The 19,054-nt window shown below is 41.9% G+C and overlaps 1 protein-coding gene across 1 annotated transcript in view; it reads right to left on the bottom strand.

Annotated features, from left to right (window-relative positions):
* The window catches only part of LOC110530265 (receptor-type tyrosine-protein phosphatase N2), a 148,120-nt gene that overhangs the window by 17,755 nt on the left and 111,311 nt on the right, over positions 1 to 19,054 (bottom strand). The window contains exons 15-16 of the mRNA XM_021613182.2: positions 10,934 to 11,146; positions 3,874 to 4,059 (exon numbers count right to left, since the gene is read on the bottom strand). Coding sequence (XP_021468857.2) covers positions 3,874 to 4,059; positions 10,934 to 11,146 — 399 coding nt within the window. The remainder of the gene's footprint in view (positions 1 to 3,873; positions 4,060 to 10,933; positions 11,147 to 19,054) is intronic.

Raw genomic sequence — 19,054 nt, 5'->3', positions numbered from 1 at the left:
ACCCAAACTCCTCCCATTTATTCATGGCGTCTACATGGTCCTGGTAAGAGGACAGGAATAGTTTCCTCTAAATGACAAGCCATTCAGCCAAGACCATTACCTCTCCTGCTCTATTCATAATTAAGTCAGGAGCACTGACTTTGATTAACTGCCGCTAATGAGATTGTCAAAGCTAAATGTGAAACATAGAATGTTTCAGCACTGGGGCCATCAGGGTAGACAAGCTATTGTTCCTCTCTGTTGGAAGAGGACAGTTGGGCTGAGATGATTGTTGGACATCACTGATGATCCAGGGTCCATACACAAAGTATCTAACACTCACCGGGAATATCTCTTTAACACAAAACAAAAGAGCATCCTAAAAGGACTCCTAGGTTACGCCCCAAATGGCACACTATTCCCTACGTAGTACACTACTACCATACTACCCATAGGGATCTGGTCAAAACAAAAGTAGTGCACTATATAAGGAATAGGGTGCCATTTGGGACAGCCCTAATGTCATTCTATTAATAACATAAGATTACAATGGGGAGAACATCATCTAGATTCATGGTGAGTACTTAGAGAGGCTTAATGGACTTTCTCCTAACAGGATATATTGGGTATTTGTTGAAATAGAATCTGTCCTGGACAGATATCTTATCTGCGTCCCAAATAGCGCACCTTATGGTGTTAGGGAATAGGGTGCCATTTGGGACTCAACCTTGACTGGATCCTTCTCACTATGATTCAGAAAGCGAAGTGCCTTAATGCAGCGTACAGGGATGATCAGCACTAGGTTCACCACACACACACACACACACACACACACACAAACACGCAACTTTAATCCCTGCCCACGCTATCCCAATATGTCCCGGCCTCCATATCATATCATATCAATACATATTACACTATGTGCTGACACACCGAACACAGTCTGGGATACAGGCTCAATATTTTAGCAGGCCATGAATCCATGACTCTTCCTTGATTTAGCCCCTTATCGAACAGCACCTTCATCCTGCACTGTTACCCTACCCGGATAACCTCACCCCCTCCACCTCTACCCCTCCATCCCCTACCACTCCACCAGCCCTCCCAGGCATCAGACAGCCACACTCTCCTCTGCGTTAATGCCAGAGTAATGGGGTTTTGTACTGTGTAAAGGGATTATTGCAATCCAATCAGGAGGTGCTGAGATCACCATGTGTCAGGCAAACACTGGCTAATCCCTTTACTGCTGGGTTTACAGCTGCCAAAAGGTGCTCAATAAAATCAGAATGAAATAACGCTCGATGAGGAGCTAGTGCTCAGCTCAGGGCCGTCGATGACGTCGTGGCAGGGCTAGAGCCTCGTAATGAACGAGACTAGAGTACCTGGGTGAAAGGTGCACATAGGAGCTGCTTGGTTTTACACCGACTGGATGTGTCACAAGTGGCACCGTATGGCCATCAAAAGGAGTGCACTACGTAGGGACGAGGGAGCCGTTTGGGACGCAGACACGGAGGTGACAGGAAAGGGACGGGAACAACTGTGTACAACTGCAGCATCACAAACTACGGTGAGGAAGCTGCAGCATCACATGCCGCTAACAACACTATTATAATAAGGCCACTTTCCTTCGTACTGGCTTAAGGTCGTTTGGTATGCGTCCCAAACAGCACCCTATTTCCTATACCGTGCACTACTTTCGAACAGGGGCCCATCAAAAGGAGTGCATGACAAAGGGAATGGGATGCCATTTGGGACACAGCCATGGAATAGCGGGTATCATGGAAGATTAAGACCTTTCACTCCTGAACACATGGTGCTTTCCAGCATGAACGCTCCCTGTCCTGCATTAAAGTGATTAAACAGCATATTTCTTCATATTTGGAACGCACGTTGTGCCTGCAAAATGGTGGTGTAAATCAACACTCCAAATTACACCACACCCACACACCCTCACATAACATACTCAGCTATCTTCTAAATAACTTCCCACTCGGCAGCTTCGCAAATCCCTAATCTCTATAGACTCCACGAGGTATAATCTAGAACAATTACTGGGCCAGCAACAAAAGACAAGATAATGTGCTTTATATATAGAGTATGTTCATCTGCTTAAGACACAGCCAAATCTCTGTATGAAGTCAGATTCTGAACAAGTACCATGGGACAAAGTAATACATTAACATAGATAAGATGGTGCAAGGCAATTCTCTAATACAAATCAGTCGGGTATCATGATAGAGTGGGATTTGAAGCATTACAGGCAATTCATTTGGGGTGAATAAACCTAGAAAGCAATCAGTTTTTTTTTCTGAACCCCAGAATATGAATCACTCTACAACGTACTGTAGCGCAAGTGTGAAGCTTGGACTGCTGGTACTGACGACATGTTTGTCTCTCTGCACTGCCTGTGATAACTCAATATGAGCCCTCCTCCGATGGTTGTTCAGCTCTGACTGGTCATATAATATGACAGAGGAAACTACTCAGAACATTCACTGTGGCTAGATTAACAGTCACTTTTCAGAAAGAGCCCAGAACATAGGAAAAGAACAGAAGAGGGAAACATCAACACCACTCAGTCAAAAAGTTGGCATTATTTTACTGGCAGATGGATCACAGTAACAGTTGTTGTTGTTGAGGGTGGGAGAAATAGGATGGAAGAGAGGAGAGAGAGAGGGGAGAGATGAAAGAGGATAGAAGAGAGGAGAGAGTTAGGGGAGAGATGAAAGAGGATAGAAGAGAGGGGGAGATAAAAGAGGATAGATGAGGAGAGAGATGAGAAGAGAGAGAGATGAGAGACAGGAGAGAGAGAAGAGAGGAGAGAGACATGAGGAGAGAATAAATGAGAGAGATGAAGAGAGAAGAGATGAGGAGAGGAGAGAGAGAAGAGAGATGATGAGAGAGAGATGAGAAGAGAGAGATGAGAGAGGGGGTAGGAGAGAAGAGAGGAGATTCATGGCAGAAGAAGAGAGAGGAGTAGGAGCGTGCCCATGGACCTCCCACAGTCTCATGCAGATTGTGATGAAGCAGGGCATTTAGAATGATGGAGGGGGTGGGGCACAGCCGGGGGTGGGAGGGCGGGAAGCGTGGCTCACGCCTCATGGGTCATTTCCTTTCACTTCCCTGGCCTGGCTCCAATATATACCAACCAACCATAGCCAGCCGCAGTCTCATGAACAGTGAACAGTCTCTCTCCAACGACGGCCTCGTGGCTTACTTCATTCTCATATTTCAACTGCCGTACGTAGGAGGAAGGGACAAACAATTTGGCCAATCTGTAGAAACTGGACTCAGTTGAGTAGCAGCACACATTATACTATCTGTTGCCAGGGAGCTGTCCAATGGACTGAAGCTCACAGAGCTTTCTCTCACCTTACACTGCTGCTCCATTCAGAGGGCCGACCGGTGTGTGTGTGTGTGCGTGCGTCTCACATATTCCTGGTGTAAATCTCAGGGGCAATTAAGAGCTTCATGCCTATTGAACACATCCCAGGGCCCTTCTATCACATATTGTGAGGAGCGTGTAATGCATGTAGATAGAGCTATGTGAAGAACAGATATACACTGCAATTACAATGGTAGACAGAGTTATTCACAATCAATGAACATTTGAATATGTGGGAAGAGAAGACGTGGAAGAAGCATGCTCATAGAAATGTGGATGTAATGTGATAGAGAGAGAGAGAGGTAGAGAGAGAGAGAGAGAGAGAGAGAGATATGGAAAAAGAAAGACTGATGGAGAGAGGTAGAGAGAGAGAGAGAGAGAGAGAGAGAGAGAGAGAGAGAGAGAAAGAGAGAGATATGGAAAAAGAAAGACAGATGGAGAGAGGTAGAGAGAGAGAGACACACAGGCAGACAGTGATAGGGTGAGTCAGTAGCGGTACGGATGTTTACCAGGATCATGTGACCAGTGGAGATGTCCATGTTAGAGTGGACGGGTTCCTCAGACCAGGAGGAGGTGGAGCTTCGTGCCGAGGGGCTGACGATGGGCCCCCCGTCGCTGAACTGGGGCGCCACACTGTGCATCGGCTCTGGACACTCCGCCGGCGGCTTGACCGACATCCGCTGACGACACAGTTCCTAGGAAGGGACGAGGGACACAAGCACAGTTACAAAGTTAACTGACGAATATGCTACTCTGTTCTTTTGAAATACAGGTTTTTCATATGCTAACGTTTCTTAAGACCTGCCATTACAAAACAATGGATTTTCTTTTGGTTTCTGATGGTATACATTAAATTGATTACTATTAGGCTTTCAAATGTAGACATTCCAAAGGCTGCTTCTTGAATGAGGTTCTCGTGTTACTGACCATCTCCAAGGAAACGGCAGCCGTCACTAAAGTTATGTCCCTGTTGTACACTACCTCGGTGGGCACATTCACAACCAATGGGGGTTTGACGGCTGTATTATAATGTTTGATACTGCGTACGTTAACATTTACAGATTGCATACTACAGTGCCTTGCGAAAGTATTCGGCCCCCTTGAACTTTGCGACCTTTTGCCACATTTCAGGCTTCAAACATAAAGATATAAAACTGTATTTTTTTGTGAAGAATCAACAACAAGTGGGACACAATCATGAAGTGGAACGACATTTATTGGATATTTCAAACTTTTTTAACAAATCAAAAACTGAAAAATTGGGCGTGCAAAATTACTCAGCCCCCTTAAGTTAATACTTTGTAGCGCCACCTTTTGCTGCGATTACAGCTGTAAGTCGCTTGGGGTATGTCTCTATCAGTTTTGCACATCGAGAGACTGAGACATTCCTCCTTGCAAAACGGCTCGAGCTCAGTGAGGTTGGATGGAGAGCATTTGTGAACATCAGTTTTCAGTTCTTTCCACAGATTCTCGATTGGATTCAGGTCTGGACTTTGACTTGGCCATTCTAACACCTGGATATGTTTATTTTTGAACCATTCCATTGTAGATTTTGCTTTATGTTTTGGATCATTGTCTTGTTGGAAGACAAATCTCCATCCCAGTCTCAGGTCTTTTGCAGACTCCATCAGGTTTTCTTCCAGAATGGTCCTGTATTTGGCTCTATCCATCTTCCCATCAATTTTAACCATCTTCCCTGTCCCTGCTGAAGAAAAGCAGGCCCAAACCATGATGCTGCCACCACCATGTTTGACAGTGGGGATTGTGTGTTCAGTGTGATGAGCTGTGTTGCTTTTACGCCAAACATAACGTTTTGCATTGTTGCCAAAAAGTTCAATTTTGGTTTCATCTGACCAGAGCACCTTCTTCCACATGTTTGGTGTGTCTCCCAGGTGGCTTGTGGCAAACTTTAAACAATACTTTTTATGGATATCTTTAAGAAATGGCTTTCTTCTTGCCACTCTTCCTTAAAGGCCAGATTTGTGCAATATACGACTGATTGTTGTCCAATGGACAGAGTCTCCCACCTCAGCTGTAGATCTCTGCAGTTCATCCAGAGTGATCATGGGCCTCTTGGCTGCATCTCTGATCAGTCTTCTCCTTGTATGAGCTGAGAGTTTAGAGGGACGGCCAGGTCTTGGTAGATTTGCAGTGGTCTGATACTCCTTCCATTTCAATATTATCGCTTGCACAGTGCTCCTTGGGATGTTTAAAGCTTGGGAAATCTTTTTGTATCCAAATCCGGCTTTAAACTTCTTCACAACAGTATCTCGGACCTGCCTGGTGTGTTCCTTGTTCTTCATGATGCTCTCTGCGCTTTTAACGGACCTCTGAGACTATCACAGTGCAGGTGCATTTATACGGATACTTGATTACACACAAGTGGATTGTATTTATCATCATTAGTCATTTAGGTCAACATTGGATCATTCAGAGATCCTCACTGAACTTCTGGAGAGAGTTTGCTGCACTGAAAGTAAAGGGGCTGAATAATTTTGCACGCCAAATTTTTCAGTTTTTGATTTGTTAAAAAAGTTTGAAATATCCAATAAATGTCGTTCCACTTCATGATTGTGTCCCACTTGTTGTTGATTCTTCACAAAAAAATACAGTTTTATATCTTTATGTTTGAAGCCTGAAATGTGGCAAAAGGTCGCAAAGTTCAAGGGGGCCGAATACTTTCGCAAGGCACTGTATCAGCGTCAACGACATACCAAAGGCTTACTATACAAAAGACCTTCTGTGGTATAATTGGAGTATTTCTGTATTCCAGCGTGGGTTCAACCTGCTCTTTCAGTAATACTGAAGTATTATTCAAGAAATATTTAAGAAATACTGAAACAGTTATAACGTTTACTCCATGAGTTCAAATTATCATTTTTCTCAGTCACGGCCGAATGAGGATGTCTGTCGGGGAGCAGCGATCTAATGCAGCTGGGGATGTAGCCAGAGGACGTCGAGCTGCACATGCTCCAGTCATTAGGAGAGCGATAACAATGATTAACACTGGCTGTGAGTGACATCACAAGCAATTTCATTACAGTTGATATCTTATCTCACTATTTATCCTTATCCTCCATGTGACATTGATCCACTAGCTGTCCAAGCTATAACCATGGCAATTAGGTCTGTCTTTGTTTTACCAGCACCCATTCCCTCAGTACCATTCACTGGAACGAGTATGTGGTGTGCTACCACTCAGCTTCAGTTTAAGTACATATAATATCATTATAGAAAAATATACAAAACAAATACAGGAATCACATTATAGAGAAATACAGGAATCACATTATAGAGAAATACAGGAATCCAGCCCGTCATATTTCCAATCTATTAACATGCTATAAGTCGAGTGGCTTATAACCACTCAATTCTACAAAATCTGTCAGTCTGCCTGCCTGCCTGTCTTTCCCAGCAGCCACCAGGTAAGGCCTGCCTCTCCTCTCCCCCATCCCTCTGCTACAGCTCCATTCCAGACAGCCAGACAGCCGCACCATTACCGCAGGCTGTAACATTCACATTCCAACAACTCTACAGGGTGGACTTGGTGGTTACCACCATCAGTCCTAATTAAAAAGGCCCCATATGAAAATGGCCTCCCCTGAGATATTCAATTAGCTGCCTGCTAAAAACCCAAATGAAACAGACGAGGAGGAAAAAGAAAAACGTTCCACCAAGGTCGGGTTTAAATGAAATAAGACCTATTTACAGCTTTAGTATGGCACTGCCCAGGCCAAGGAGAAATGAACAGCGCTGTGTCCCAAATAGCACCATATTCCCTCTATAGTATATTACCTTGTTTTTTTCAGAGCCTTGTCAAAAGTAGTGCACTATGTAGGTCAGAGTCTGGACAAAAGTAGTGCCCTATGTAGGGAATAGGGTGCCATTTGGGATGCTCCCCTGGTGTCAGTCTGTTATACTGTATATGGTTGATCTCCATGTTATATTGCAGGATATGGAGAAATTCTCAAAACAAAAACCCTGGATTGATAGATAAATCTGTTCTCTGACGTGTGAGCCTGAGACAGACATTGGAACAGTTGTCAGATGTTACATTATTCATTCCTTCAACTGATGTTTGAAAACAAGCTCTGAATGTGTTATCTAATATTTCTCACACGAAAATCTGGAATTGAACACAGATTGTTTGTTAAAGTTTACCTTGTAAAAATCGATTAGATGATGGAAATGTATTCCAATGCATTTGGTTCAGATGACACAGAACGCACTAGCTAGCTCACAAAATAAAGTCTGGCCTGACATAAAATAATATCATTATCTTCTATCATTTGATTTCAAATACACAGACAGAAAGACACAGGAGCCCTATGAGCCACTAAATAGGGAATAGGGTGCCATTTGGGAAGCAGCCATATACCATCCTGGGCAGTGGAAGTATCTGTGAAGAGTGGCCAGTGTAGGTGAGCTTCTGATCTCGGTAAACCTAGTCTTGTGTAAATGTTCAGAAGCTCGATTAAGTTCTGGGTCCATACGTGTTAAGAGAAGAGATAGAACGAGGATCGGAACCAGAACAAAGTGCCCCACCCTCTCTCTTTGCAAGTCTTTGGGCCAAATGTCCCCTCCCCATCTGAAATTCGAAAGATGCTAACACCTGCGAAGTCGTGATTCTTCCAAATAACCAGTGCTGAAAATCCCAAGCCCCGGGACTAAAGCTGCTCGTGATCTCACGCATCCCTTTGTACCATGACAGATCTATGGTACCATTGATGTTGACGTAGTCTGTCACTGAGAGACTAGCGAGCCTCCAACACCAGTCCATGGTAGCATCTCAAATGGAACCCCATTCCCTGTATAGTGTACTACACTGTAATGGCATGAATGGCATGATCCAAAATGACGCTTTGGTTCGACCAACCTATGCTATTCAACTTGTCTGAAATAAAATAACTCATTTGACCGATCGATGTGATTTTTTTCTATTGAATAAAAGCTTCTTAATTGCTTTCAACACCTCATGCGCATTGCATTGACGGGTGGGTTGTTTAGCAACAAAACCGATGCGTGTGCAACTTTGGCGGCAAAACAGACAAGGCTGTAAACTATATTTAGTCACCAAATGTTTATTGAAAACATTTTTTTTTTAAAAGCACAATACATCAATACAGTTGTTGATTAGCTAGCTAGGGAATTTTATATATTAGCATAGCTGTGACATAAGTCACCTCCAAACAAGACATGGCATCAATAACAATATACAACTAACTGAAACCAACCTACGATTCCCCACACGGCAGCTATCTGACTGTTCAGAATCAGAAAAACACACAGCCTTCTACCTCTGCAATGCGCGCTCATCATTTTTGTGACGTTGTCAGGCAAACCGTAGTCTATAGCGGTGTAGGAAATGTAGCAGTGGCAGCCTATTAAAATATTTGGAGGCGTGGCTTATTGGGACAGTGGATCCAAAATAACCTGTTAGATTTCCAATATTGGGGCCAATATATCTAAAAGTGTTATGCACAGAATGTGCTTGGGGTCATTATGTCATGATTTTTAACCAACTTAATTTCATGATTTACAAGGATTTTGTTTCATTGCTTTAGAAATGTGGGAATTCAAAAGTGAAAAATCTACTTGGAACAAGATTAAACAATGGGTTGCATTTACATTAAATAATAGTTTGTATTTATGTTATTTATTAGGCTTTGCCCATGTGCTAAAACAAACAAAGGCCCTCTGACTCAATATGGTGGAGAGAGAGAGAGAGATTGTAAATATACATAATATGACCTATGTAATGTCTTTATTGTTTTGAAACTTCTGTATGTGTAATGTTTACTGTTAATTTTTATTGTTTATTTCACTTTTGTATATTATCAACCTCACTTGCTTTGGCAATGTTAACACATGTTTCCCATGCCAATAAAGCCCCTTGAATTGAATTGAGAGAGATGCGGAAGGCCAGAGAGGGATAATATCAACCTCAGTAGACTGTTCAGCAGGCAGTTCCCGTGTTTCTCTTGGAAATCCAGGGGACTGGAGACTGGCTGACAGACAGGCATCATCCACAATATAGGGACAGCAGGCAGCCTGTCAATCAAGCGTTTCTCTTTCAGTGTCAACCAGTTGAACATCATATTTTCATATCACAGGACAATATGGCTGACAACTTAGAGACGCTGAGACCTAAGGCATAGAGATGTCTGTGATATATATATATATATATATATATATATATATATATATATACATATATATATATATACATGTGTGTGTGTGTGTGACCATGGCCTCAGAGGCTCAGACAGACGCACCCAGGGCCTGGGTCATTAGCATGCAGTGAGGTTGTGAGAATGTAAGTGTGACTCAGTGATGTGTGTGTGTAGTACAGTCGTCAAACTGCCCGCTGCTACCCTTCTGGTTTAATTGCATGTAGCTTTAAAGAGTCCCCTGCTCCCTTGTGCTGGGCCAGCGCACGCACACGCACACACACACACACACACACACACACACACACACACACACACACAGGCGTAGATTCAATTCAGTCAAGGGAATCCTTCTATATATCCTTAGGATGGATGCTACACAGCTACTATGAGAGTGTAACATAGCAGCAAAGGGATAACAACAAAGCATTGTATTGTAATTTCATGTGTAGTATGTTAGTGAAATGACTTAATATCAAAATATACAATATTGGCATTGGTTTTAGTTGCATGACCAAGGTGTTAAATGCCTTAGGAAAAGCTACGGACTCGTAATCAAAGTCTGTAAAGGCCCAGTAAACATCAATTAAGCGGAAATGTGCAGGAGCCCAGCAGTAAGTGGATTATGAAAAATATTTAAGACTAATAAAACTATCCAGCCACCTTGTTGGTCAATATGAAATACATCCAAATATGTCACAGTCAAATATAATATATTTGAAAGTAGAAAGAAACATTAAAGTTGAATACCCTAAGCTAGTATTATTTATACGTATTAGAATGACTTGAGGACAGCACCTAAAGTGCTGTAAAATGTAAGTACCAAAGAGAAGGGCTGTGGCCCTGCTCATTCTAAAATGAATGCTCACAGGACCACTCATTTAAACAGATCAGGGAGAATGGTCAGTGGCAGAAATTTCTATCTAATTCTTTGCTTAAAAAGGCACTTAATAATGGATTCTATAAATTGAATTTCACAACTGGACTTTCAGGCCGTAGGATAATTACACCTGTTAGAGAGGGGAATTGAAATGACTACCAGCACAGACGGACAATGCCACCCGCAAACCTGTTGGGTTCATATCGTTTTCCATTTTCCAAATTCCCAAACGCTCAAAAAGGAATGGAAGAAATGCATACTACTCTACAAATGAAAAATCTAAATTACACCACAAACCACAAGTAGATAAACAAGTGTAACACAGGAGGTTGGTGGCACCTTAATTGGGGAGGATGGTCTCGTGGTAATGGCTGGAGCAGAAGAGTTGCAATGGTATCAAATACCATGTGTTTGATGCCATTTCATTTGCTCCGTTCCAGCCATTAATATGAGCCGTCCTCCCCTCACCAGCCTCCTGTGAAGTGTACACAACATAACGTCTGATATATATTCTCCTACTTGATAGGTGGACGTAGCATCGCTGCCTGTGTCTGTTCCCAGGCTGGTGAGTTTCTCCTTGAGCTTGAGGTGAGAGTGGTGTCGGAGGCAGTAGACCACGATGGAGGCCAGCAGCACAGCCACGATGCAAAGGATAGACACCACTGTCAGGATCAGGAACTTGGCGGACTCGGCCGCGCTGTACTTGGTGGGAATCTGGCTGATCTGGCTTCTCTGTAGGAGAGAATGAGGGAAAGAGAGAGGGAGAGAGAGAGAGAGAGAGGGTGGGTGGGTGGGGAGAGGGAGAGAGAGATGGAGTGAGGGAGGGAGTGAGGAGCGAGAGAGAGGGAGAGAGAGATAGAGTGAGGGAGGGAGGGAGGGAGGGGAGGAGTGAGAGAGGGTGGGGGGGAGAGGGAGAGAGAGATGGAGAAAGAGAGGAGAGGAAGGGATGAGAGAGAGGTGGGGGCGGGGGGGGGGGGGGGGGGAGAATTACACATGATATAATGGTGACGTTGTGTTTTCAGACTTCACACATTTTCCTGATCCATTAGAGACAATAAGTCAGTGATCCACAATTGTACATGTTTTGGTGGGACATATTAAAGTATGCATATAGTTGCAGATAAAACATCTGATCCTCAAGTGTTTTTGCTCCATCATATGTGTCCAATAGTGCACGGAACACATCAACTCCCCAAAGTGTAGATTATTAAGGAATATATTGAATAAAATAACAAATATTTAGAATGTATTAACCCAACCACTGTTAGCTTCACCTGACACAGTAGTTTTCCTGCAGTATTTTCCTATGACATCATTACAAACAGAAGGACATTTAACTAGTAGCCAACGACTTGTCGAGTACCTACAACCTGTCAAGCATTTAATCACTGCCAAACACGTATCTAAAGCAAACTTTAAGATTAATTTAGCCTACTTCATTTTACACAGTACATTGCTAGGAAGAAATCCCGCTATAGACAGAGTACTCAATTCAAACACCATATAAACCTATACCCAAGTAGGCTACATAGGGAAAAAGCACTACATGCACTAAAACATATAAAGAAGGGAAATTCATTATGTTGTTCATTAAAAGCAGACCATCTTACTGCTACATGGAGTTCATTTCAGAGGCCAGTGATCTGGGATAATGGTCGTGTTCCATTCTACCCGGGGTATGTCCCAAATGGCACCCTGTTCCCTTTATGGTGCACTACTTTTGTGACCAGGGCCCATAGGGAATAGGGTGCCATTTGGGACACAGACCCCGGCCACGGTGAATCAACAATAGCCTGATAATTCTCTCTCATTAGAGACAGCATAAATGATGTTAGCAACAATACAGAGCAGGGGGGACGAGTGAAGAGACGGGATTGCAATTTGCAGCTCTCAACTACCAGATCAACAATTCCCCCTTTTTTTTACAGAATGATCAAAAATAAATAGTGAAAAAAGCTTGGCTCGACTCTGCTGCTTGCTTCAAGACAGGAATAATTAGCAAACCATTTTTTTTCTTATTATTTTTTACATCCTCTTTGTAGTGTTACAAAAAAATGCATTTACAACCCCCCTCTCTCACACAATTATGAATGCCTGACTAGGCTATTCATGATCTTGTTCTAATAGTCATTTTATGCTATGTATTCAGCCTGCCACATTCTATTTTCTACCTTGTCTTACATTGCAGAAAAGCAAGGCCCTCATTTAAAGTTCAGGCTCATTTTCTCTCTGCATCATAAAGACCTAGTAAGAAAATATTGGTGGAACGTGTGTCAGTCGGTGGCAGGCCAGGGGTCGTAGGGATTAGGGCCGGACCAGTCTGCATCCCAATTAATGGAAATGTGTGTTAAAAAAAAGGCTGTGGCGGCATCCCAAATCACACCCTATTCCCTATAAGCTCTACTTTTGACCAGGGCTTTGGTCAAAGTAGTGCACTGTATAGGGAATAGGGTGTGATTTGGGACACAGATTGTGAGATGGGCCTGCCTGCCTGCCTGTCACAGACGTGTAAGCCCCAAGGAGGTGGAAGGTTGGAAGGGGTGGCCACTGAATGCTGCACAAGGATTGTTCTGGAATGCCTTGTGTTGTGAGGCTGTGAGACAGGGTACCCCGCCACTACAGTGAACGGTATAGATCTATTCCCTCTGATTTCATTCATAGCTGGCTGTATTCAGCACCTTAAAAGAACGGATGCAGAAAGCTCTACAAAGGGAGACAACAGTTTCCCAATGCTTTGTGGGGTCCAATTTGCCTGGGAGCATTAAGCTCTACTGTAAAGCCTGGTTGCATGGTAATGTGATTGTGTTAAAAGGAAACAGTGGGAAACTATCCTCTTTATCAGTCTCACCGAGGCCCTCAGTGCTAGGATGAAAAATAGCATTTCTCAGTCTAAAAAATATGATATTATTTTCTAAAGATTCAATTGTAAAAAATTCTAAGCATTGTGTTTCCACTGACCTTCTCTCAGTCTCAGAGAGAGAGAAACAAATACCGGAACGCTCTGATGCATCTTACAGAAATATGACTAAATAAACTGGGCAGAATGTTTATTGTAGACACTCACTAATAATACATTTGAACTGCATGACACACTTGCTTTGATTCCAGTAATCTTCTGCAAAATATATTTTTCCACGGACCCCCACCCCCGCCACCCTCCCCAAAAAAGATTATAATCATTTCATTATTTTGTCAAATTAAATTTCATAGAGAAGGATCAATGGCATCTTGCTTGGATAGTAATAGCCATACTTAGTTTCCAAACTGTAACTGTTCAGTCTTCCCTCACTGGACAGATGCTTATGCTGCCCTCTCCATTGATTCAAACAAATGTAGCCTGACTTCAACTGCTTGCCGTTAAATCGCATCTATGAAAAATGAGGAGCTAAGATTCTGATTTCTGGTGCAGAACCACAGAACCAGATGCTGTGGTATAGAAAAAATATAGAATAATTGAAAAGCAAAAAGCTTGCTGAGGGAGAATGTTCAAAGTAAATATGTGTATCGTGTGTGTGATTATTATCTGAAGGCCTACATTTTTTTTATGCATCTACAAAAATAAAGTCACAACAAGAGAATGTTTGACCTTTTCATTGGTACAGTATAAAGGAAGCATAAAATAGATATTACCAGGCAGGCCAGCCAGACAGACAAAAAGGCAGAATCTTCTCTTCAATATTGCAGCTCCAGGGCCTTCCTTTCCGCCTCTCTCTCCAAAGGCTTAGCACTTTCAATCAAATGACATGGCAACATCTTGACGCACAGAGGGCTGTGTAAGATTAAATCCCATTATATATGGAAAGAAATGCCCCAAAAATTGCATTTCTTAATTATGTTTGGTGATACAAAAATAGATACAAAAATAAATACAAATATGTGCCAATAAAAATCATTATAAAATAGTTTTTCTGAAATTGACACACATTTCCTTGCAAACAAATGTGGTATGAAGACCATTTGTAGTCTGATATCTAATGTTTTACATAATATGAATCACTTAGGTTACTGTTGGGTTTTTAACTTACACTTGCCTAGCTTAATTGTAGGCCAAAAATATTTTGTTTCAACACTGCTTAATGCATGCAAAAAAAAAAAAAACAATGATTAAGCTGAAAAAATGGTCTCAGATAGCAAAGGGGAAGGGAGCTCCTTTCATGCCGAGAGGTCTATTGTCCATCTGTCCTGAAGCAATTGTACTTGCAAATTTCAATTTCACATAGGCAAACGTGATCTGACATACACAGCTCCTCCTCAGCATGCATTGGAGAAAAAGCATTAGCATAGCCGTCAAGGATGGATGCTGCACACTCTGGGGTCAAGCTTTTCATTTCAACACATATCAGATGTAGGTGAGTGTGCCCAAAATAACACTGATTCTCCCGAGAGAAACAATAGTTTATAGGCTACAATAATCTGAAGAAAGAGAGGGAAAGGATCCGAGGGTTGTTGAAATTAAAAACCATGCAGAATGTATGCAGATGCACTTGTTCAAATGTATGTATTATTGCTGTAAAATTGTCAGAATATAAAAGACAAGTGTATTTCTCATACAATCCATAGGTTATACAGGTTTACAGTATGATGAGAGAAAACTGTTAATTAAGCAAAGTCTGAATTCTGTTCTATAGCGGGACAAACAAAATAAAGTCACTAAAACTCTTCAATTCCATAGGCTTAAAAACATGGATTTATTTTCACCATTATTTCACCTTTATTTTAACAGGGAGTCATATTGAAACCCAGGTCTCTTCTTCTCTCTTATAAAATTAGAGACCCCTCCAAGTAAATCCCATCCAGCCCTTGTAGTTTTTAAATTCTAGTATGTGAACTAGAAGGCATAGGAAGAGGGCTTGAGTTGAGGGATGTTGGTTGGCTTGGTGAGGGGGTATGAAAGATTAGTGAGGCTACCTTAGACAAAAGGCAGATGGATTTCTACAGCTCTGGCTTATTCTGAATCATTGAATAAAGGTCAGGGGGAGAGAGGCGTCTAACTATTGTTTTCAGCCAGCTACTGTGAGGAAACAATGATCTCTCCCTAACCTCGGATAATACAATGCCTTTGAAAAGTTCACCCCCATTTACAAAACCTTTCAGCAAACAGGCACGCACACACACACACACACACACACATACACACTTTTCAAGAGGACAATTTAACGATTCACTAGTGTATAAATTGTTAACACAATTTACCACACATATCAATCATATTATATATACATATATATATCCACACATACATTATATATATGTATAATATATATATAATATACATATATATATATATGTATATATATCCACACACACATTATATATATATATATATATATATATATATATATATATATATATATGCCTACTCTAGTGGAAGTTGTTTCCATTCTATTCAGTTCTTTAGATCTCAGTCCGCCAAACTGGCAAACATAGATAGCCTATAACTTTGATATGTACACTCATATTGTGATGCATGATGGTCCTCCAAATTAATCATTTGTACACACCATTAAAACAAGTAAATTCTCCATATAAATGACAACATGAAGTGCCACCATTGCAGGCATAATAACTGTTCTATATTTCAATAAGGTCTGTTCACTTCAATATATCAGAATAACACATCATAAATAGACTAGATAACCAAAAATAACCACCCCAAAATTACATTTTTGATTCAAATATAAAAGACTGTGTCTAGGCTACAGAAATATGCACTGAGTTGACCCCTGGCAACTGTGAGCCGTCAATCTTCTTAATGCGTAAACTCCAGGTAGGCTACACAGTGCACCGCGCATTAACTTCAGATTTCTATAGAAGAGTGGTCAAAATAGGTCGAAATGTGAGAGAAATAAATAACAAATACGAGCCTACTGAATTTATATTTCAGGTTATGGTTAATTCATATATACTGATACCAACAGAGGATTAGGCATGTTCACCATATGAAATACAACAACGTCATGCGTAATGCGCAATTATCCAAAAAGACCAGCAGGCTATAGCCTATGTATGACAAAACAAAATAGGTTAATAGATAAGTATATGAACTCGAAACACAATCAAAATAATCTTATCCAAGTCCATTTGGATGATTATCACCAATAGACCACATGCACTTGCTGAACATGAGATATCTCGAGATAGAGAGAAGTGAAGCCAAGCGGTGTTGCAATATTGCGTCGCCTAATCTGATACGAGTATTTACCCAAATTCATGTTGAGATGTTACAGAGATTCCTTGAGCTTCAGCTATTCCATCCGAGAGCACGCACGACACGGCAGTCGCTGCATAGACACTAGCAGCGGCGGTAACATCAGCGTGAATGACTCCTCTCAGTCCGTTCTTTCGTCTTTCAAAAGTTCACAGTCTCTCTCTTCCATTTAATTCAGCCGTGACAAAGGCACACGGCAGCGGTTGCCCTGACCGGTAAGCCTTCTCCTCAAATGAGGTGAAAGCTTGGAGAAAAATAAAATACACCAATAGCTATTTTTTCGTTGACAAACTCTTTAGAGAAACCTCAACCATACCAGCACGCTACTCCCGCGGAAAGGAGTGGCGGAGATGTGTGTGGGTGATGATTTATTCGCTTTGGACAAAGTAGGGGATCGAGCCCCTCCTTATATTCAGCGGCCCTCGGGTCCCTGTCTGTACCACATGTCACATCCAATGGTTGCTATGGTGATGCCTCCACATGTTGCCGACTGTGTAGCGAAAGCTTGAGGAGAGCTCAGAGCTGGCTGTTGAAAAGCTTGTCGGGAATATGAATGGATCCTGCGCTTGCCTGCCTCTCATTTGTACAATTGTTTGGGGTTTCTTATCTTATGGAATAGCCTAACTAGGATATTTATATTTATTTTGTTTCTTTCTTGGATATTCAATTATTGGAAATAAATGGGTTGAACCACACACGTATATATATATATATATATATATATATATATATATATATATATATATATATATATATATGTTTTTTTTTCCTATGGGTTGAGAATCATCCTTTAGTTGTTCAACTGTAGGCTATAGCTTACTCTGTACTCTCTGTTATCCCCAGATTTACAGTAAGCCTACTATGCTACTTAACTGTAGCCTACCTTATCATTCATCTGTAAAAAAAAAATATATATATATATATATTTCCATCATTAAAAATAAAACTTGACAACCATTATTCATTCCTGCTGTCTTGTGCCAGTCCTGCCGACACAAAACGATGTATCTGATTTTGGTATTGCATTTGCCAGCCTTGACCATGCACTGCAGTAGTGACTCACAGTGTCCTATCCTCAAAATACCTAACTATGTAGAGAGAGGGAGCAGAGACTTATTTCGCTACAGTACACACAGGAACAAACATCCCTCCAAAAACCAATCAACACATACTGCTAATTAGTTATTATCACAGAAAGGGCTGATCCTATGGAGGGCAACAGCTGCAGAAAACATGGGGGAAGGAAGGCTGGGTGGCTGGGTCTGAGAAACCAGGAGGGGGGGGGGGGGGGCACGTGGATCAGAGGGGAGAGAAAGGGTTAAAGAACGTCACAAATGGCATCCTTTTTCCTACACATTGCACTACTTTTGACATCTGGTAAAATATTGTGCACACCTCTGGTCAAAAGTAGTGCACTATATAGGGGAAAGGGTGTCATTTGGGACACAGCCTTAGAACAGGAGGGAAGGAGATCCTGTCTAATGCAGACGACAAGACTTGGTAGGACTCTTCAGTTTATCTTTCTATTCAGGCCCAACTCCTCCTGTGTTGGTCCATTGTTCTCCTGTGTGACAGCTGGAGGTGACAGGCTCAGCACAGGGACAAAACCGGGCGCTTTCACTCTGCACCGGGCTGCAATCGGACAAACAGAAAGGACGCCACAGCCAGCTACAGCTTACAGCTCCAATATCTCATTTCCCCCTTAGCAGCATGCAAACGCTTTCCATTAGGATAGGCTGGCTAGCCCAGGGTTTTTCTCGCTCTAAGCAGCATCTTAAAACGCTAAAGTAAGAAGAGCATATGTGGTGGATTAAACAGAGTTAAAAAAGGCGAAAATATATTGGAATGTATGAATGTTTATTTATTTACTATCCAATAGCTTCCTCTCCGACTGAGGTACCAAAAGCGGTAAGTTCCCTGACCTCTCGTGTCCATGATGCTACGGCAATTCGTTTTCTTTTCACATTTCCATTTGTTTGAGCCTAACCAGTGAAATGAGAGACTGTGCACCAAGACTAATATCCTTCAATGGGAAAACTAGGTTTCAGTGTAACTTCTTTTGCCAAGCTGACAGCACAAATTCAGTAGTGGACCACCAAACTAATCTGTCCACCTTTTAGACACCACTCATTTCCCATCCCCCACAACCCCCCGTGTCTCTTGGTATTACGATCAAAACAAACGTGCAACGCAAAAGCCTGAATATGTCTCAAATGGTACCCTATTCCCTATATAGTGCACTACTTTTGACCAGGGCCCATAGCTAACCTTAATGACACCTGCAAGATAGGCTACAGTACATTATTACGCATAAATAACATCTGGCCAGTGGCCTCCACATCCTCTCTCTGCTGCTGACAAACCAACTGTGACGAGGCATTTCATATGGGCAGAGAGGCTCTATAGTGATAGTGAAAAGGCTTGGACACAGA

The sequence above is a fragment of the Oncorhynchus mykiss genome, chromosome 8 (genome assembly GCF_013265735.2).
Source record: "Oncorhynchus mykiss isolate Arlee chromosome 8, USDA_OmykA_1.1, whole genome shotgun sequence".
Lineage (NCBI taxonomy): Eukaryota > Metazoa > Chordata > Actinopteri > Salmoniformes > Salmonidae > Oncorhynchus > Oncorhynchus mykiss.
Note: the sequence above shows the minus strand (reverse complement) of the source record. Positions and strands in the feature narration are given on the sequence as shown.